Genomic DNA, 20,850 nt, shown 5'->3' on the forward strand with positions numbered 1-20,850 from the left:
CTTAAATTTTATATTTCAAATTTTGTGTATATATGTGTGATTATATGTATAACGTTTTCTCGCGATCAAGGTGTCTATTAACGATCTCAGAAGTTGTGTGTTTATATGACATACGTATTTATTATAATGTCGTGTATCAAGTGTTGTTAGTCCTTGGAGGTTTCTCGAAACAGTAAGAGCTCATAACTGTGTCCCTACATTACTTCTCCACGTTACACAGAGTGGATAAAACACCGATTTATTGAAGTTAATATTATTATAAGGGAACATACATTTATATAATTTGTGATATATCTCCATATAAAGCGTAAGTCATTAACAATTCAGTACTTCTATATATTTGACTTAATTTCTTCTTTTCCATTAATCTATGGTAAAGACAACGCGGTGTGTTAATTTATTCGTTTATTCTTTCTAACAGAATAATATTTTTATAGATATCTAAGATAAGAAGTATAATATCATGTTTCTAAAACTAATATTATGTAGCGGTTTAGCATTCATCGCCGTAGCAACTTTTATCGATAATCAGACAATTCAACTCTCCAATCAATCAAGCTATGTAGTACCAAAACATTATAACATCATGCTTACATCATACATTGAAAATCATACTTTTTTTGGTATATGCAGTATCAATATTGAGATTTTTAAATTAACGCGACGCATTAAGCTGTATTCGAAGGTAACAAATATAATTGCGGTAACAGTGTTTAACGATCCACCTAAGATAGTTGACGAAGCAGGTTATAAACCAATAAATAAATCTATATATGGAAATATGATTGTCGAGTATCTTTTCAACGATGAGTTACCATCAGGAAATTACACCTTAAATTTAACATTTGTCAATATCATAACCAATATTACAGACTTAAGAATCTTTCACGACAGAAATGAACAATGGTAAGTAACTGTTAAAATATTAAATATATAGCAATTTCAACGCGTTTGTTAAAAATCTAGTGAAATCTTGGTATATTGCATTCTGCTGATCAAAAAATTTTCTAAAAAGACATTTGTATAGATACTTATTTGAAAAATTTTCGTTTATAATTATATGTTTTTAAAATATTAGTAACGAGTTTTGTAAATTTTGCTATTTATTATTACCATTATTATTACAATTATTGCAATAAATTGCAAATAAATTAATTTAATTAAAATAAGTAAAATAATTTTTTTCAATAATATGCCCTACAATCTCGTCGTTAACAATTCGGCAAACTCAAATATTCCAACAGTATTTCGAAATATTTTCAAGCTCTGATTAACAAGGAGTTATGTATCACAAGAACTATAACAAGAATTTTTTTGTGTTTACATTCTTATAAAAATTGTTTATTTCAAATTTGAAATGTTAACATTCAATTCTTTCTTCTATCTCTTTTCGTCTCTCTTCTTATACTGTTTATTTTCATAATATTATACTTTAGGAAATTTATTACTAATATTTTAAGAAACCTATAACTCAAAATTTAAAAGCAACACACTATTTTTGCTATAATATTCGTTAATAATTAACATCATATATTTGTACTTCACCTAATAAATCATTACTAAAATATATAATTTCTTTAACGTACATAAAATTATGCATTGAATAGTTGGATTAATAAATGAATTAAAATTAAGTTCCTATATTATAGTATTCTTTTTATATTGAAATTTTTTCAGTTTTATGGAATATAAGCACATTAAATTTTTGATAATAAAATATTAATTGTTCATTTTGTATCTTCCACAATAAACATTTTGTACTCACGTTGTGTTAAAATATTACAAAAATATCTTATTTACTGTATAATATTATACAAGTAGCAAAGAAGTAAAAAGTATTGTAAACAAATATTATATATACTGAGAAGAAAATAATATTGAATCAACATCAGTGTAATTAGAATTTATTTTATTAATTCAATACATGGCGTATTCATTTAATTAATAATATTATTGAAATAATAAACTAAATTCCAATTACACTGATGTTATTGATTTAACATTATTTTTTTTCACTGTACATATATATTTTCTTTTTCCTTACAATTCGTACCTTCTGTTTGTTTCAATTTTTATTTCTATGTAATTGGCAAAAATTTATTAGCCTTTAATTTACTTCGATATATAATAGGTTGGCGATGTATTTTGGTGCAATTGGAACCTCAAATCTGTTTCCACATTTTCTCGGAACTTCAACAGTCCCTTTTAAGATATCTATCGCCAGTCCATTATTTCGCCATGCAGTTTTATCACATTTGCCGATACAAAAAGTGGAAATACGTGATGAAAACATGATAATCATACATTATAAAACTACGCTTGATATGCCTAAATATCTTCTATTTCTGAATAATATACGCTTCCAGTCTGATATAAATGAAAGTGTCAAGGTTAATACGGGGTGTAGAACGTACTGCGTACTTGTACATAAAGTTGCTAAAAATATCACGCCGTATTTGTTTAATAAATTGAAACGCCTGAATAAAACTTGGGAAATGAATCATGTTGTAATTATGGATTTTCAAGACGAAGATATTATAAATGAGAATCTCGTCATTTATAGGTAACTATATAATAAAAAGAATAAAATATAAAAAAATTAATATATCTTTTTGAATTAAAAAAATGATAATAATTCTATTTAAAATATTATCTACATATTCTTTGTTCATTTTTAGAATATTATTTTTAGAATATTTAGATTATTTTTTAATTATTTAAATATATTTTAAAAAATATATAAAATTATATAAGAGAATGAAACAAACATATCTAAAGGTTTACTTATCTTTACTGTATACTTATATGAAAAATAATAATATATCATATTAATTATCATATATATTATAAATTGTAAAAAAAAATATAAATTAAATAAGACGTTATATTAAGGTTTCCATATTTTTTATAGACCAAATTTAATAAATTTTTTTTATACATATTGGAAGCAAGTATCGTATTGTTTCATAGTGAATATTCCTACGCGCAAATATTATAAATGAAACATTAATATATATCTAATATGTTAATTCATTCAGAATTATTTAGTTATAAATTTGAAAACACTACTTTCAACATATATAGTATAAGCATTCTATAAAACATTTTTTTTATTTTTAGAGAAACAGATATTATCTTCTATGGCACGCCGTTTTACTTTTTAATAGCAAACATTTTAAGTACAAAATTAAAAATAAATTTTTTATTTTAAATTAATAAAGAAACTATTTGGAAACATTATTATTATGTAGACACATAAAAAAAATTATATAAAATGATGTCAAACGTAAATTTTACCTTAACAGTATAGGTAAAGATAGGAATTTTAGGACATTATTATTATGTGCTGACATAAATATAATTCAATTTTATTACATAGAATCAAAATATTTTTATTTTGTAAATAAATTATTAAAAATTAGAACACATTTTTTTATACACACATTAAAACTATACATGGTCAAAATATTGCAAGTAAATCTTACTTTTATATTTTGTAATTTATATTGTATTGCATTTAAAATGTGCACATTTTTATTAACATTTAAAAGTAATATATAAATTATTTTTTGAGATTATCTAAAATTGTGTGTATTTTAAATTATTATGTAAAGTTATTTTTATGCTGAAAAAGATAATTTAATATATTTTTATAGATTTTATTTTTATTTTATATTTTCAAGGTTTTCAAGATTTATGAAGGATTGAAGAAAATTAATTTATGAAAATAAAATTATGTCGGAGCATAATAAAAATTCACAATTATATTTATGTCCAGACATCATTTTAATTCATAGAATTATTATTATATCGTGACATAATTTTAATTCCTCGAATTTTTATTATATCGCGACATAATTTTAATTCCTCGAATTTTTATTATATCGCGACATAATTTTAATTCAAGCTGGTGATTCTTTAGTCTACAATATTGGCAGCACTGAGGAGCGACAACGCGCAAACTCTCTGACGAATAGTGCCTATAAAGTTTCTTTTTTACATGTGGCGTGTGTAACTTTCCCGCGTTTGCCCACATAACCTCAAAAATAATATTACTCGGAAAATAATCTTAAAAGTAAGCTTTTTGGAAAATTCAAGTTGAAATGTCCGATGAAAGGGAAATTGCTAATCGTTTGTTGATGATAGCAACTAGTGCATGCAGTGAATCAACACAAGAAGAACAAGACTTTTCATCTTTGGTGACAGCTACTCGAAGAAGTTTTAGAAGGAATAATGTTATATCTAGTCCATGTAAAGGCAGAAAGAAAAAAGCAACATTTAAAAGAAAAGTGATTTTGATGAAACTAGCACATGCTGATTTTTTTCCATCTAACACAGAATTAAAATTTTTAAAGCAAAGAGGATTAGGTATAGTTTAATTATTATTTATTATTTATCGAATTATTCAATTTATATAATTGAATTGTATTTATATTAAATAATAATTGTATTATTAAAAAATTGTATTTCTAGGTTTAGTTGAACAGCCATTCGAAATAGCAAGACATTCTTCATTTGATAAAATAAAGGCAGATATTGTTTCACTTTTTCATCCTCATATTCAAAATTTGTTAAGAATGTGTGGCTTTCGATTGGGAAAAGTAGAGAGAACTAAGAAAATCACTCTTTTAAAAGACATTCAAGATGGAACAGATTTAGAAAAGAAATTACTTCAAAGCAAAATCGTCATATTGCCTCTAAATGATTTTCCAAATGATTTGCCTCTTGTTGAAGATAATTCTTTTTCCGTTCAAACAAATGTGTGTGATACTTCTATAAATTCCTCAATTCATATGTGTCAGGAAGATAATGATTCTGATCATTTGGAATTAGAGCAAATTTCGTTGAATAATTCAACTGTATCACGACGCACAACAATTGCTCGCCAGTCAAGATCAACAACAATGCAATATCAAACAATTGAAAATAATTTTGATAAAGATGAAGAGGAAGAAGAAGAGGAAGAGGAAGATGATCAATTACGTATGTAATTATAATTATTTAATATTTTAATCTACATTATTTATTTAATAATGTAGATTATTTAGTAATGTAGGGATATTCTGTATAACCGTAAAAAAAGATTTTCATTATTTGTTATATTTGACGACTTGACTTTAAAAAATAATAATAAATTATTAATTTAAGGTACTAAGGAGGAAACTAACAGTGTGGAGAAATGCTTTGTAGTACTTCCGTTTCTTCCAGAAAATGCAGAAACTATCACTATCCAAATATCAAGGAGTCATTGTTTTCATGATTTAATGAATATGTACATGGATGAGCAAATAATCAACAAAAATTTGCAAGTTACTTTTCTTGGAGAGATAGGTCTTGATGGAGGCGGTCTTACTAAAGAGTTATTTAATATTTTTTTTATTAAATGCGAAAGTATGTTTTTTCGAGGTGAGGATTGTATAGTTCCATACTTGGAGCTAAGCAAAATAAATGAATTAGACAAATTTGTCATAATTGGACGAATATTGCAGCATATGTTACTTTTGACAAATAATATACCTGCAAAATTATCAAGAATTACATTAATGTTAATTGCAAAGCCTGAAAGAGATATTAATTCTGATATTTTATTACAAGAACTATTACGTTATGTAAATCCGTACTTACGAAAGATTTTGAAAAAAGCTCTGAAAAATGTTATATCTTTAAGTGAAAAGGAAAAGGAGACCATTCAAGATTTTTTTCAAACAAATCGATTTTTTGCGAGACCAAATTCCGAGACATTGTCAGAACAATTAAAAATTATTGCTACAGAAATTTTAATAGAGAAACCTAAAAAATTGATTACAAAAATTCGACAAGGTGTATCACCAGAAAAGTATGCTAATTTTTGGAATAATTGCGATTTTGATGTCTTTTTAGATATGCAGACTCCTACTGCTATAAAAATTGTTAATTGTTTAGTAACTGATCCTCATTTAACAAATGAAGAAAATGATATATTACATTATTTTACCATGTATATTCACTGTCTTGACAAAGATAAATTAACAAACTTGATATTTTTAATTACTGGATCTTTTGTTATGCCATTGCATATTGACGTAAAATTTAATGATACAGTGGGATTAAGTCAAAGACCTATGTTTAATACATGTACTAATACTATAACATTGCCAAAAACATATGCAAATTATGATGACTTAAAGAATGATTTAAATATGTGCTTAAATAGTGAGGAAGCTATGGAATATACAATGTACTAATATTCAAATGTCATTATGTATATTGCCCGTCATTAATTCGTTCCATTTCCCTAGCAAATTTATATAGGATATGTTACATATTTTATATAAATTATCTAGGCAAATGGAACGAATTATTGACGAGCAGTGTACTTAAAAATTTAAGTATTCAAAATTACACAAACGTGCGCGCGCACGCACACACACACACACACACACACACACACAAAAATAAAATAATGCTCAATAATTTAATTAATTGCTTTACCATTTTTTTCAATTTATTTGTTTTATTTAATATTGACAAAACGTTTATTAATTTAAATGGCAATTAGAATTAACAACATTTTTGTTTTCCTTATGCAATTAATTTAATTTTATTGTTTTAGTATTAATTTTAACATTTGTTATTGAACAATAACATTATAATATTAATTTCATATATACATAATGCATATATGCAATATATGCATTATACATAAATACATATATGCATAATTCTATGACGTAAAAAATTATATAGACAATTCTAAGTAAAATGTAAAAAATTTATTTTGATTTTTGTTTAATAAGTTCTGTTTTATTACAATGTTAAAAATTAAATAAGTTTAAAATTACAACTTTAATTGTTCTTATTATAATAACTTAGAGACTGAATATGTATTTTTTTGTTAAAATATGAAGCTACTTAATTATTTATTTATAATTTTATAAATAAAAATAATTTTATTTTTGAAATAAAACAATATTTTTTATTTAATTTCTTGTTGTAATTTATTGTGCTAATATATTATAATAAAATGTATAAGATAGAGAATAATTTTGTTTCACAAAAATGTTCAACAAGTAAATCCCTAAAATTTTAAATAACAATATCTATTTAATGAAGTTAACAAAGTTTATTCATATATCGGTTTATTTATATATAATAGTTGCGTACATTAGTTTATTCATATATAATAATTCATATAATAAAAATAGTAGTTGCGTTCAAATATTAATATGCAATGTTAAATATGATAACCAAAAGCTAAAACTAAAAATCCGTTAAAAGTAAAAATTATAATATTCAAGTACATTAACTTACATAAAATTATATAATATATTTATTATAATATATTAAGAATTTAATAAATTGACACATAGTATATATTTTTCTTTATTACATTTTTCTTCTAAACTAATAATATTTTCTAGATGTAATTTTTGTTCTTCACTTATTTCTAATATCGCACTAAAAGACGAAGAAGGGAGACTCGTGTTATTATTTATAATAGAAGCGGAAAGATCGATCCCTAAATTTTGTAAGGCCTCAGAAAGCTTTTCACGTAAAGTCATATTGGTATCAAAAATATCACGTACTGCTGTGTAAGTCGTATTGTAATTTTCTAATATTCCTTCCAACCACAGTTTTCGTGGAGACTTATTATTTTCTGTTCTCAGACTATGAACGTTCCATGCAGATTGAAATGATGATAACTTTTTATTAATAACATTTTTATAAATATATTGTATACAAAATCTGTGCATGATGTTTTCAATATCTAATAAACCCTGATCTTCTAAAGAATATAATTCAGTATAAATTGAATCACACACTTCTTTATAGACATCTACCCATAATCTTTCAATTCTTTGATTATGGACAGATTTGCCAGTTATATGGCTTCCTCTATGCATACCGCGAATTGTGTTCATTAAAACAGCCACAAGAAGGTTTTCATATCCATGATCTGACCGTACTCGTGAAGGTAGACCATAACTATTTACTGCATGCGCAAAGAAATTGATGACAGGTTCTGCTTGAATAGATGTGTCACAATTTAAATATATTATTAATCTAGAATATCCATCGATGCAACCATGAATCACAAAACCCCATCTATAAATTATAATATAATTATATCTATAAATAATTATAAATAATAAATGTGTAAAAGAATAAGAAAGAATAGATAATTAGCATTAGTATTGTAGAAATAACAGAAAGAAATTATACCTTGAAAGTTTTAAATGTGCATCCATGTGCCATAAAGAATTTGGTGTGGCTACTTTGTAAGTTCTTCTCTTAATCGTCTGGCTCCATCTGCTCGCAGTTCCAATTGGATCCATTGCATTCAAAATTTCTCTTATTCGATTTCTTTGTACACAAATTCCTGCTGCCTTTAAATATGACTGCATCATCTGTAATTTATTCTTATTATTATAATTATTCCCAGATATATTAACAAGAATATGATATAAAAGTAAGTCATCAGTGTAAAAATTAATAAAATTTTTTATTTCTGACTAAATTGACAATCAAGTTTGATTATAACATGCATGACGTTTCGACCATCGGTTTTGGTTCTTATCAAGTGATTTCTTTTACGTGAGTTCAGATATTGACGGTTGTTATTTAATCACATTATAAAATGTTTGGTAAACCGACTTTGAAAAGCACCTACTCATGTCAATGCATATTGTAATCAAACTTGATTGTCAGTTTAAATAAAATAAAAAATTTTATTAACAAGAATAATTTAAAAATTTTTAACAGAGGGAGGGAGAGAGAGAGAGAGAGAGAGAGAGAGAGAGAGAGAATAAATACTGTATGTCCAGCTCTTGGATGTTCTTCATGAATTTGTGCAATTTTTATTCTCAATTCATTATCTGATATTTGTGAATATCGTGCATGCATAGGCATATTTAATTCATATAACTTTTTATAAATAATATTTCTTGAACAACCTAAGAGGTTTGCCATACTAATAGCAGTATACCCTTCATTGTATAATAAAGTCAATTGCTCTTCATTTAACTGAACAGCAGGACGACCTTTTCCTGTTTATAACAATAATTAAATAAATATAATTAATATAATTAATATTTAGTTAAATTTAATAAATAATTAAATAATATTATTATAATTAAATGAACATAGTTTATAATCTTATTATTTTAAATCTTAATTTATAATCTTATTATCTAAATTTTATTAAAATTGTATAATAATAAAATACTAACTGTTCGATCTTATTCTAGGAGCAATATAGCTTTCTTGCTGATGTTCTTCACGTCGTATTAGAAATAAAGCCTCTATTGCTTCTAAAAGTTTATTATAAGTGTTTACTGATATTTTGGTAGATATTCTCCTCAAATTTGTCTTAGCCATGTACAGTGGACTATATTCTATATTTTTCGAACTTTGATAAGATCTTATAGCGTTAGCAATTATTTGTCGAATTCGCCTAAGAGTCCTTGTTACATGGATTTCTACTTGATTTCTCTCTTCCATATTAGTAGCTAGATAAAATATAAATTTTTTATTACTAATTTGTAATAAATGCAAATATAACTATTCTTTACTATTATATGTAATAATATAAACAAAGAACTCACTTACCTGCTTTTTTTATTTTTCAAACAATATTTCCGAGGTTATGTGGGAAAACACGTGGGTGAGTCACATACGCACATGTAAAAAAAGAACTGTTTATATATATACACTATTTGATTCTGCGCGTTGTCGCTACCCATTGCTGCCAATATTATAGAATTAAAAATTACTAGCTCGAATTAAAATTATGTCGTGACATAATTTTAATTCCTTGAATTTTTATTCTGCCATGACATAATTTTAATTCATCGTATTATTATTATGTTCTGACAATTTCAATTCATCGAATTTTTATTATTTCACGATATAAACAATTCATGAATTAAAATTATGTTTCAACATAATAATAATTCTATAAATTAAAATTGTCGGAACACATAGTGATACGATAAATTAAAATTATGTCGTGACATAATTTTAATTCGCGGAAATAAAATTATGTTGCGACATAATAATAATTCCATGAATTAAAATTATGTCTGGACATAAATATAATTCCGAATTTTTATTATGTCCTGACATAATTTTAATTTATTAATAAGAATCGCAATTTTCTTAAAACAATTATTTTTTGAAACTTTTATATTGAATAGAATATTTTTTATATTATTAAAAAGTAAAACGGCGTGCCATAATCTTCCATGAGAAATTAGATCCTATTGCAAAGAGTGTCCAAGTAACCCTCTTCGTAGCAGATAAAGCAGTACAGGAATGTTTTTATTATGAAAATCCGTTTTGGTCGTCATCCTCTTGGTTCAACAAGGCTATTGTCACATTTTTGGAATATTATACCATCAATGAGGTTATTTTAAACATTCTTCAGGACAAAACCTGCTCACTCGCCACCATTTCACTCACACCATTTCACTCGCAGATAATATAATAATTAAAAAAAAATATATATATATATATATATATATATATATATATACAATATATACAATATAATGTACAATGTGGTACATACATCTTTATACCTATCCTATATTTCAAAAACTCTTTATAATTTTAGTTTTAACAGAACGCATAAATATTTTAGAATATTACAAATTTTTTTAGAATATTATAAAGATTTTATATTTACAAGGAATATAGTTTTTTTAAATGCTAATTTTTCAAATAAATCTGCAACATACACACACAATATAAAATATTTTTATATCTTTTCTATTTGTAAAAGTCAATTACAATTATTACATTTTTAAATTATTATATAAAGTAAAAGGGAAATTATATTCTATATAAATCATGTTCAGATTGTATGTATATTGTATATGAAGTTATTATAAAGTTACATATATATAAATATATAAATTGTGTAATAAGATAATTCTGTTATATAATATATTATAAATAATGCTTAATTTTTAAAAATTTTCAACTAAATGTTATATTGTGTATACAGTGTTGTTATTACTAATTTTATTTTTTAATTATTTATTCTATATTTTAAAAGAGACTGAGAGAGGGTGAGAGAGAGAAGGGGGAAAAGAGGGATTGAGAGAGAAGGGTAGAGAAAGGTGGAGGGGAGGGAGGGGGAGAGACGAGAGAGAGAGAGAGATAGAGAAAGGGAAGGGAGGTGGAGGGAGGGGGAGGGACAGAGGGGGGGGTGAGAGAGTATAAGATAAGGAACAAATTTTTTTAGATAAGCGTAGAAAATAGCAATTCTAGTGCATAATTGTGTACGAAATCTTATATTAACTAATTAAGTACATTAAAATTATTTTCTGTAGGCAATCCCAGATACCCAGATGATAAATTTGTTTGTGGTGCAAATTCAACAAGAATCACTTCATTTCGATACAAAATATAATACATCACTTTATAATACATCGCTAAGTTCTTTTGAAAGTCCCCGTTACATTAGAGGTATGATAATATATTTAAGAATTGATTATGCATAAATTTTTTAATATAAATACTTAAGAAGATACTCAAAATAACTGACAAAATATTTAATTTTATAATACAGGGCATTATACAGGGTGTCTGATTCTTTTTGTGGAGGTGGAGTGTGGAGGTAGATTGATATAAATTAAAAAGGAAGGTCCTTTACTGTTTTACGGTATTTGCAATAATTAACGAAAAATTAATTAAAAAAGGTCGGCCAATGCGCGTGGCTAAAAGTGCGCGACGGCGAAGGCGGTCTCACTGTAACATAATGGCGGCGTGTGGCAAAGCGGCGATTCGGGAGGGGATGAGAGATGAGTGTGTTGGCGCGCGGCGAAGAGGTCAGTGGGCAAGTAGACGATTCTCCGAAACATGATGGCACGCGCTTCTAGCCACGCGCATTGGCCGATCTTTTTTAATTATTATCTCGAATTTTACGTGGTGCATTTTAAAATAGTATATGACTTTCTAGTTCGATTTAACGAGATCTACTTATGTTTTTTTTTCCTAAGAGATTGCAGACACCCTGAATATATATATTTATATTTATATGATAATCTTTCTGAATATATTTAATTATATGTATAAATATAATTGTTAACTATTATCTTATTTATATTCTGTTATAAATTATGTGATTGTAGCATCCAGTGTATTGCGTATGTTACAAAACATGATTACTGAAGAGATATTTTGGGAAAGTATCCGTATATATGTACAGGGCAAGTAAGTAATATTCTGTACAACTATAATTTACAACTATAATTTACAACTATAATTACTATAGAAAACTAAACATGATGAATGATTGATTATAGATCATAGATTTCATAAAAGCTCCAAATCTTACGGTTATTTTTATTTAAACGTACATTGTCTCTTTCATACTTTATTATCTAACGATATACAATTCTTTTTACCTTTTTACCAATGTTATTAAATATTCAAGATATACTTTCCATTTACACACATACTTTTAAAAATAATTTAGTTCTGCCATTTACATATATGTTTTTCCAAAATCATTAAGTTTTGTCATATATTCCTAATTATATTATAATTTAAATAAACTAAAGCATCGCAAATATTTATTAAAATTATACATTATGCTATTATTTTTATAATATAATTAATTAACTTAAATATATATATATATACATATATATATACATATACAGGGTGACCCATTTTAACTTAGGCAGCCAAATAACTCGAAAAATAAGCAAGATAGAGAAAAATGTTTTAGACAAAAGTTGTATGGTTTCGAGGGGGCCATAAGATGGTATCATTGGTTTGACCTTGAAGAGTCATTTGAAGGTCACGTGAAGGTCACTTCAATTTTTTTAAATGGAACATCCTATATATTTTTGTACATTCTTGTAGCTCATCTCGAGAGCTTTCCAAAACACTATAATTAAGTACATTTTCGTTAAGTACTTTTTGAGTTATGAGGCTTGAAATAATTTCTTAATTTTACATAAACCGTAAAATATCTTGTAAAATATTCATTTTTCGATTACCTTACCTTAATAGTTTTATGTACAAAATAATGAGAGGAATCAATTGGTGTAAAGAAAACACATAGTTGTTTCGAAGAAAAAATATGTAATTTGCAATTAACAATTCCATATTTTTTCTTCAAAACAACTATGTGTTTTCTTTACACCAATTGATTCCTCTCATTATTTTGTACATAAAAGTATTAAGGTAAGATAATCGAAAAATGAATATTTTACAAGATATTTTACGGTTTATGTAAAATTAAGAAATTATTTCAAGCATCATAACTCAAAAAGTACTTAACGGAAAGGTATTTAATTATAGTGTTTTGGAAAGCTCTCGAAATAAGCTACAAGAATGTACAAAAATATATAGGGTATTCCATTTAAAAAAATTGAAGTGACCTTCACGTGACCTTCAAATGACTCTTCAAGGTCAAACCAATGATACCATCTTATGGCCCCCTCGAAACCATACAACTTTTGTCTAAAACATTTTTCTCTATCTTGCTTATTTTTCGAGTTATTTGGCTGCCTAAGTTAAAATGGGTCACCCTGTATATATAATATAATTATATATTCACTTTTAATTATTAATCATTGATTTTATTATATTTTTCATATAGAATATATTAGTAGTGCAGTCTCAGAGTACCTCAGAGATAAGCAAAAATTAATGTCACATTATTCTTTTTATAAAATAAGCATATTTTTACTAATTTCCGAAAATAAAGTGTTTTTCAAATATTGTAATTTTTAGTGGATGAGAAAATGAGAGAGAGCAAGCAAAAGCAAAAGAGAAAGACAACTTTTTTATTTAGAAATTTTAGTGATCTCAATAAAAACCGATATATAAGTTTTAAAGATAGAATTTATAAGCTTTTAAATGTTTAAATAACTCTTAGTTGAATAAACTTAAATATTTTTCTATATGATCGTGAGGGTTATCACGTAATGCGATTAGCATATTTTAATATTATACGAGCCATTTGTACATATATTAAACTAAAAATTTAATGACGATGGATAAGTTAACACGAATTAATGCACTAGCCTAATAGATATAACAATTATTATAGTAGAATGAATTTTTTTTTGTGGTAACTGTAACTCATGCATATTTCTAACTTTACTTTTAAAATCACTAATTTCTGTGTATTTTTATTTGTCAGATTATTTACAAAATATTAGTTATAAACATTCCCTGCAAACAAAAGAATTATTAAGTAAAGGTATAGTAATAAACACTATGCACATAATATAACAAAACATATAGTATAATTGAACAATGATTTTATTCTGGATTCAACGACTTCGCTTCGATATTTTTTTCGCCTAAAGAGGGATCAGGGATGATTTATTTTAAAAATCTTGAATTTATTTAGTTATTTGATATGGCGTCGAGAAAAAAATGTATTCTCTACGACTTAATTTGGAGGAAAAATTAATTTTCTCTGAAACTGAGGCACTATTATCCGCATCTGGCTGCCTTATTAATTCAAAAAATTTAAATTTATTTTTCACAATTAAAACTTTACTGATTTCTTAAAATTCATGTCACTTTATTTGATTGCTGTGATACAAATTTTGTATGAAGATGCGAAACTTATACAGGGTGATTCTAAAGAAACGTTTGTCTTTAAAATATCAAATTCTTGAATAAATTCTAAGACGATTTTTCCTCTTGCAAAATTTTGCCCGGAGCTTAGTTTTTAAACTATAAAGGAAAATAGTTAACTACTTACGGAACGAGTACAAGAGGTAGGCAGGGACGGCGCGATATAGGCGATTACGTGGGGCGCTCGCCGCGATCAGCTGATTGCTATACGCGATGACTGTAACAATCAGTGTGTGTGTGAGAATGTGTACGCGCACGCACACACACACACACACACACACACACACACACACACACACTGATCGTTACAGTCATCGCGTATAGCAATCAGCTGCTCGCGGCGAGCGCCCCACGTAATCGCCTATATCGCGCCGTCCCTGCCTACCTCTTGTACTCGTTCCGTAAGTAATTAACTATTTTCCTTTATAGTTTAAAAACTAAGTTCCGGACAAAATTTTGCAAGAGGAAAAATCATCTTAGAATTCATTCAAGAATTTGATATTTTAATGACAAACGTTTGTTCAGAATCACCCTGTATAGAAGTCGACATTATATAATTGATTTCAAATGTTTACAAACTTATAAACCAGTTTTTTCAAAGCATCTAAAATTTTGACTCTGAGATAAAAAAGTAGTCGTAATTATCATAATCTATAATTACTTTTTATGCCAATTATATTTAAGATTATTAATACTCTAAATAAGTAAATAAGTTGTTATTACCGCAATTTTATATGTATATCACACACACACACACACACACACACACACACACACACACACACACACACACACACACACATATACAGGATGTTTCCGAATATTTGCGACATACTTAAAGGGGTGATAGATCTCGATAAATGGAACAATTTTTGTTAAGCAAACCGATGTCTCCTCAAGACGCCAGGCTGATGAACATTTACGGTTGCGTATTTCTTGCCCCTGATACAATGTCCCTAACCCCTAATACCCGAAATGAGCTCATTGACAGGATTATAAACGCATGCGATGCAATAATCCTAGAATTTTTCAGAGGGTATGGCGGTCAATGCACCGTAGATGTAATGATTGTATTGAGGTTGCAGGTCGCCATTTTGAACATTTATTGTAATAAAATAAACAAAATAAAATTTAAAAAACGTATGATTTTTTAAATTTTAATCTAATCATATAGAAATCAAACAGCATTCATCACAGCCTGGCTCCTTAAGGAGGTATCGCCAGACACAGGTTGTCTTAACAAGAATTGTTCCATTTATCGAGATTTATCACACCTTTAAGTTTGTCGTAAATGTCCGAAAACATCCTGTACACACACACACACACACACACACACACACACACACACACACACACACACACACACACACACACACACACACACACACACACACACACACACACACACACACACACACACACACACACACACACACACACACACACACACACACACACACACACACACACACACACGCACGCACGCACGCACGCACGCACACACACACACACACACACACACACACACACACACACACACACACATATACATATAGCAGTAATAAAAGTTGTAGCTTCGATTGTATTATTATTTTATTATATAATTATAGGTAACTGTCTTTCTCAATAAAGAATCTCATCTTGTTTACACTTTTGAATTTATTCAAAGAAACGTCTTGATAACAGTGTAAAGAGAATTACTAAAATTTCGCAAATGATCGCATATGCATATGTTTTCGATAAATATGATGATATAATTTTTGCTTATCGATATATTTCGTTTATATGTGTGTGTGTGTGTGTGTGTGTGTGTGTGTGTGTGTGTGATAAAATAGTGTTTTCTTTTAATTATACTAAAAATTTAAAATTAAATCGTATCAAATTATAATACGAGAAATAATATTTCTTGATAATTGATTATTTGCTATTTACTAATTGTTAATATCGATATAATCTGTTTTAGATGAACGAATTTTATAAAATTAGAGAAAAGTTCAACAATATGAAGGAACATATTTTGATTATTCAGAGCAAACTACAAATACGCTTCTTTGAAATCGAAAGTCAAATGAATTACTTTCAGAGTTTTGTAGTAACCGATTAATAAATGTAACTATTATAACGCGCGGATACATATCTATCTATCTTACAAATAGTTTTTTAAAGATTTATATTTATTGATTTATTATTTATGCTTAGCTGCATTAAGAATATTCGATGCATTTGTGTGCTTTTACGTGTATATTAAGATATAATTTATGGCTTGCAATTCATGTTTACATTTCTTTATAAGCATGTAATGCAAAGTAATGCAAAAAGAGAGTTGATTAAGTTTATAATTATAATATATGAATAAATTAAATTAAATTATATTATATATTAATAATTATAAATATATTAAATAAGAAAGTATGTATTTGCTTTTTGCATTATTATATTATTATGCTCTAAAAAATGTATTATTTATTTTATATTGTATTTTAATTTATTATTTATTTTTTTCTGTATTTATAACTTTATATTTGTAACTTTTCTCTTAACGTCTATTAATTTTATTATCTTGAATCAAATTTTTAATATACATATAAAGATTAGTAATACATATTAATATTTAAATGACATTTAAATTAAAAATTTATAAAACATTTTGCAATTCTTTAATATTTACACATATATAATATTATAATATAATATAATGTAATATATAATAATATAATATAATATATAAATATTAAAGAATTGCAAAATGTTTTATAAATTTTTAATATATATAAAGCATATATATATATATATATATATATATATATATATATATATAATAAATTGTTATTATATTTAATATGTATTTATATGTATTTATATGTATTTATATTTAATATGTATTTATTTTATATTTAATATGTTATTCGTATATGTTATATTAAATATCACTAATATCACTTGTTTGAGACTCGTGATTTTTGTGAACTTTGTATAATCATTGATTCATAATAAATACATGGCACAATTTTCTTATACTATCTACATGTATATTTCTGTTATATACTTCTTTTTATATTTATATGTATTTAAAATGTAACATATATACACTTGCCGCGTGCGCGATTTATTTATACACATACGCACGTATGCAAATTAATTTGCGCCTACTTTATAAGCAATTAGCTATATTTCTGAATAAAAAATAAATTATATAATCATGAACCATTTTTTCTGTAATTTATAATAATAATTTATAATATAGAAATTATCAAATTTAATTCATTTGATATTATAAATTTAATTAATTATTAAAAATCGCGGTAAATGTTTACTTTACATCACACAGAAAACCGTATTGAGCGAATGTAAACAAAAAATGTAAACACATAAATAGGATATAACGAAAAGATGACATGAAAGTATGATACTTCAAAATTGCATATCTCAAGAACGAAGAGAGAGCGCCACAAAATTCAAACGGTGTATTACTTAGGAATGTATCCTCTACAACATATGTGAAAATAAAAATTTTTCGAGCTGTGTGACGTAAAGTAAACATTTACCAAAATCGCTGCTTTCTATTAGAGTGATATACATATATTCGTGAATTGTCGGTAGTTTATATGGCTGTATACTGTGCGACGTTCAATTTACGGTTAATAGTGTATTTTCAATTTTTTCTATTTTATTCTTTCTCTTCCTTTCTCTTAATCTTAATGAATTCTAATATTAAAGTGACATTATATTTTTGATTGGATTGTTAATAAGAATGCATATTAATTCTTACGTAACACGTTCTGAATCGCGTCTTTCGCTTTTTGAACACCTAGTCGAAATTGATCGAATTCTGGACGAATCCTCATTCCGCGATAATAATACATCAAACTCATTTCGAAATCATCTAGATGATACAGAGCCTCTGCCTTGCAGTACACAGCTTTCGCATTACTAGAATCTTTCGGATTCAATCGTAAAGCTGCCTCAGCGTCGTCCAGCGCCTTTTGTGGATTACCCAGTAAAAGATGACATTTGCTTCGCGCTATTAAAGCGTCCTTGTCATTGGGATTCATATCCAATGCCTATCAAAATAAATCCTTTAATTATTATAATATCTTTATTAGAATTATTATTATAATATTGACAAAATTATTATTTCGTGAAAGAGATAGAAAGAGAAAGAGAGAGAGAGAGAGAGAGAGAGAATATTAAATATAAAAAAATAATTATAATTTATAAAAATGATTATTATTACTTATTATTATAATTATTAATATATAATTAATTATAAATATAATAAATTATATTTATTCAAATAATTATCAATATTTATTAAATTTTATTCATTATTTGTTAAGTCAATTTCATTGATGCATAAATTATTATATCGATTTAACAATATCCGATTATATGGGTGTACAAACATCACGCGATTAAATGAACGTAAATGATACGTAAGTGAAAAACAAATATCTCAATCTCGCTTTGACTATGCGCTGTAATTAATTCTGACAAAGTCAGATAACGGAGCGAACTAATTAATCAACCTTATTAATGCAGCTGATAGCGACATTGAAATCACCGAAGCGCATTTCGCGCAGACCAAGCGTTAGCAACGCTCCGGGCTCCGTCTCCTCCGGGATTCGCAGATCTCTGCTGCGATCTTGACGTTGCTTTATCTTCAGAGATTGCTTTATGTCCGTGCTACCCATGTTCACGGCAGCGGCGCGATCTTTATCGGTGTACACCTCTTCCTGTCGACGACTGTCGCCGTCACATTGGCGTCATGTTTTCCTCGACTTCTGAAGCCTCATCTCCGATTCGACGCTGGCGATATCAGACCTCTCCCTTTCCGTCTTGTCATTATTCTTCTTTTTTCTTCCGTCGTAGCGAAAATTGTCTTTACGATTGTCACTGCCGTTTGTCTTGCTCGAATGCGCCTCCTTGTTTGAGTCCTCGAATTCTTCGACATCCTGTTTCGAATCGGAGCCAATTTCCATGCGTGTTCGCACGTAACTTTGTAACAAATCGTGATGATGCAGCTTGGGATTCAAAATGTCCATGACGTGATGTTCAACTGTGCTCGTTGCAACATCCTCGGCCACATCTCGCGATAGATCGTCGTTCATTTTCAACGCTCGTTGATTTTTTTAGTCGATTAGAATATTGTATTGCAATGAGTCTAACTTAAAAATATACTCATTGTTTCTCCATTCATATATTTCTTTTCACGTAACTTCGGAAGACAAGAGATACACCTCGCGTTTAGGAACAATAGCTATTTGTCTACGTGCTAAGATACGTGTGCTTGTCGACACCTCGAAATAGGTCGCTCGTTTCCTTAGAAACGGGTAACAACACCCAACACCCAACAGTCACAAATATGGTAAATATCTATGGATTTGTTCTTTGCAGCTGATCATTTATATTTTTTTTCTCCCTTTCTATCTATAATTTTTAATATATGCAAAAAGTTCAGCTACAAAGACTAAATCTTATTTGGCGACTAAAATATGAAAAAATATGTATATAAGATATTCTTTAACATTCCGTATTCTTAAAGATAAAAATAGATTACATAATCATATGATATTTTTTTTTAAAGGCGCGCATCTTTTCTATATTATAAATATTTTTGTCCGCGACAAAATTCTGTGCAAGAATTCTATGCTAGAAAATTTATACAAGTTTTTAAGTTTTTCATTTTAAGATAAATATTTTTGAATCTGTTTTTTTTCTACTTTTAGGTTGAAAGGATTTATTATGACAGTGACAGATGACATTGCACATTTTTTATCGCACATATAAACCTAAATAGAAGTTGATAATTTACATAATTTTGTTTTAATATGATAATAGAGATTTATCATGCATTTATTGTCGTAAAATAATAATTAGCTGCATACCATGATCTAGCTTATCATATCATGAAATATATAAAACTACTACGTTACTGCTTTAATCACTGTTAAATTATTGATATACAACGTTAAATTACTGCTATACAATTTTGATCTCTTTAATAAAATTAATTTTTTTAATTATTTATTATATTAACGAAATTAATTTTATTAAAGAGATTGAAATTGTATAGAGATACATATTAATTTTTAAAGAATTTGTTACTCACTGCAATATTTTTTCGAGCTTGATGTACTACATTATAGAGAAATTTATTAAATATATAAATAACTATAAGAAATTAGGCTCTGTGTATTAAAACATAAACTTAAATTTAAACAGGCCATAAGAGCTAAACGCGGATGATAGTGCGTAAGTTCA

The 20,850-nt window shown here is 27.0% G+C and overlaps 3 protein-coding genes and 1 long non-coding RNA gene across 8 annotated transcripts; 2 read left to right on the top strand and 2 right to left on the bottom strand.

Moving 5' to 3' along the window:
- The first annotated feature begins 123 nt into the window (after nucleotides 1-123).
- LOC145971675 (uncharacterized) lies at nucleotides 124-6,702 on the top strand. Of its 5 annotated transcripts, XM_083099591.1 has the most exons (8): nucleotides 124-307; nucleotides 438-906; nucleotides 2,132-2,563; nucleotides 3,121-3,310; nucleotides 3,923-4,075; nucleotides 4,147-4,368; nucleotides 4,474-4,983; nucleotides 5,149-6,702. In XM_083099591.1, the coding sequence occupies exons 6-8, from the start codon at nucleotides 4,299-4,301 to the stop codon at nucleotides 6,222-6,224; spliced, it is 1,656 nt and encodes a 551-aa protein (XP_082955717.1). In that variant the 5' UTR covers nucleotides 124-307; nucleotides 438-906; nucleotides 2,132-2,563; nucleotides 3,121-3,310; nucleotides 3,923-4,075; nucleotides 4,147-4,298; the 3' UTR covers nucleotides 6,225-6,702. The 5 variants fall into 5 exon arrangements, with proteins under 5 accessions (XP_082955717.1, XP_082955716.1, XP_082955718.1 ...); XM_083099590.1 differs by lacking the exon at nucleotides 3,121-3,310 and having other exon boundaries at nucleotides 3,908-4,075; XM_083099592.1 differs by lacking the exon at nucleotides 3,121-3,310.
- A 498-nt stretch (nucleotides 6,703-7,200) lies between these two features.
- LOC145972030 (uncharacterized) lies at nucleotides 7,201-9,378 on the bottom strand. The gene is made up of 4 exons (XM_083100196.1): nucleotides 9,210-9,378; nucleotides 8,794-9,026; nucleotides 8,203-8,387; nucleotides 7,201-8,085 (listed from the first exon to the last, which is right to left on the bottom strand). The coding sequence occupies exons 1-4, from the start codon at nucleotides 9,355-9,357 to the stop codon at nucleotides 7,323-7,325; spliced, it is 1,329 nt and encodes a 442-aa protein (XP_082956322.1). The 5' UTR covers nucleotides 9,358-9,378; the 3' UTR covers nucleotides 7,201-7,322.
- A 944-nt stretch (nucleotides 9,379-10,322) lies between these two features.
- Nucleotides 10,323-12,157, top strand: LOC145971823 (uncharacterized). Its single transcript, XR_014438982.1, has 3 exons — nucleotides 10,323-10,384; nucleotides 11,316-11,451; nucleotides 12,117-12,157. It is a non-coding gene; the product is annotated as an uncharacterized LOC145971823 (long non-coding RNA).
- Nucleotides 12,158-18,347: 6,190 nt separating this feature from the next.
- Nucleotides 18,348-19,701, bottom strand: LOC145971850 (uncharacterized). The gene is made up of 3 exons (XM_083099912.1): nucleotides 19,363-19,701; nucleotides 19,116-19,332; nucleotides 18,348-18,650 (listed from the first exon to the last, which is right to left on the bottom strand). Exons 1-3 carry the CDS (start codon nucleotides 19,695-19,697, stop codon nucleotides 18,348-18,350), a joined length of 855 nt encoding a protein of 284 aa, XP_082956038.1. The 5' UTR covers nucleotides 19,698-19,701.
- Nucleotides 19,702-20,850: the final 1,149 nt, after the last annotated feature.

Source organism: Camponotus vicinus, unplaced genomic scaffold, assembly GCF_025532165.1.
Source record: "Camponotus vicinus isolate PSW18456_S1 unplaced genomic scaffold, iyCamVici1.0 SCAF_5, whole genome shotgun sequence".
Lineage (NCBI taxonomy): Eukaryota > Metazoa > Arthropoda > Insecta > Hymenoptera > Formicidae > Camponotus > Camponotus vicinus.

What these genes read in the sequence shown, in the direction of transcription:
- LOC145972030 (XM_083100196.1), bottom strand. Translation starts at nt 9,357, where the DNA reads ATGGCTAAGACAAATTTGAGGAGAATATCTACCAAAATATCAGTAAAC. An exon ending in TCCTAGAATAAGATCGAACA is followed by an intron (nt 9,027 to 9,209) that starts GTTAGTATTTTA and finishes TGTTATAAACAG; the next exon opens with GAAAAGGTCGTCCTGCTGTT. An exon ending in GCACATTTAAAACTTTCAAG is followed by an intron (nt 8,086 to 8,202) that starts GTATAATTTCTT and finishes TATAATTTATAG; the next exon opens with ATGGGGTTTTGTGATTCATG.
- LOC145971675 (XM_083099589.1), top strand. Translation starts at nt 4,104, where the DNA reads ATGTCCGATGAAAGGGAAATTGCTAATCGTTTGTTGATGATAGCAACT. An exon ending in TTTAAAGCAAAGAGGATTAG is followed by an intron (nt 4,369 to 4,473) that starts GTATAGTTTAAT and finishes TTGTATTTCTAG; the next exon opens with GTTTAGTTGAACAGCCATTC. An exon ending in AGAGGAAGATGATCAATTAC is followed by an intron (nt 4,984 to 5,148) that starts GTATGTAATTAT and finishes TATTAATTTAAG; the next exon opens with GTACTAAGGAGGAAACTAAC.
- LOC145971850 (XM_083099912.1), bottom strand. Translation starts at nt 19,697, where the DNA reads ATGAACGACGATCTATCGCGAGATGTGGCCGAGGATGTTGCAACGAGC. An exon ending in ATGAGGCTTCAGAAGTCGAG is followed by an intron (nt 19,333 to 19,362) that starts GAAAACATGACG and finishes TGACGGCGACAG; the next exon opens with TCGTCGACAGGAAGAGGTGT. An exon ending in CTATCAGCTGCATTAATAAG is followed by an intron (nt 18,651 to 19,115) that starts GTTGATTAATTA and finishes TTATTTTGATAG; the next exon opens with GCATTGGATATGAATCCCAA.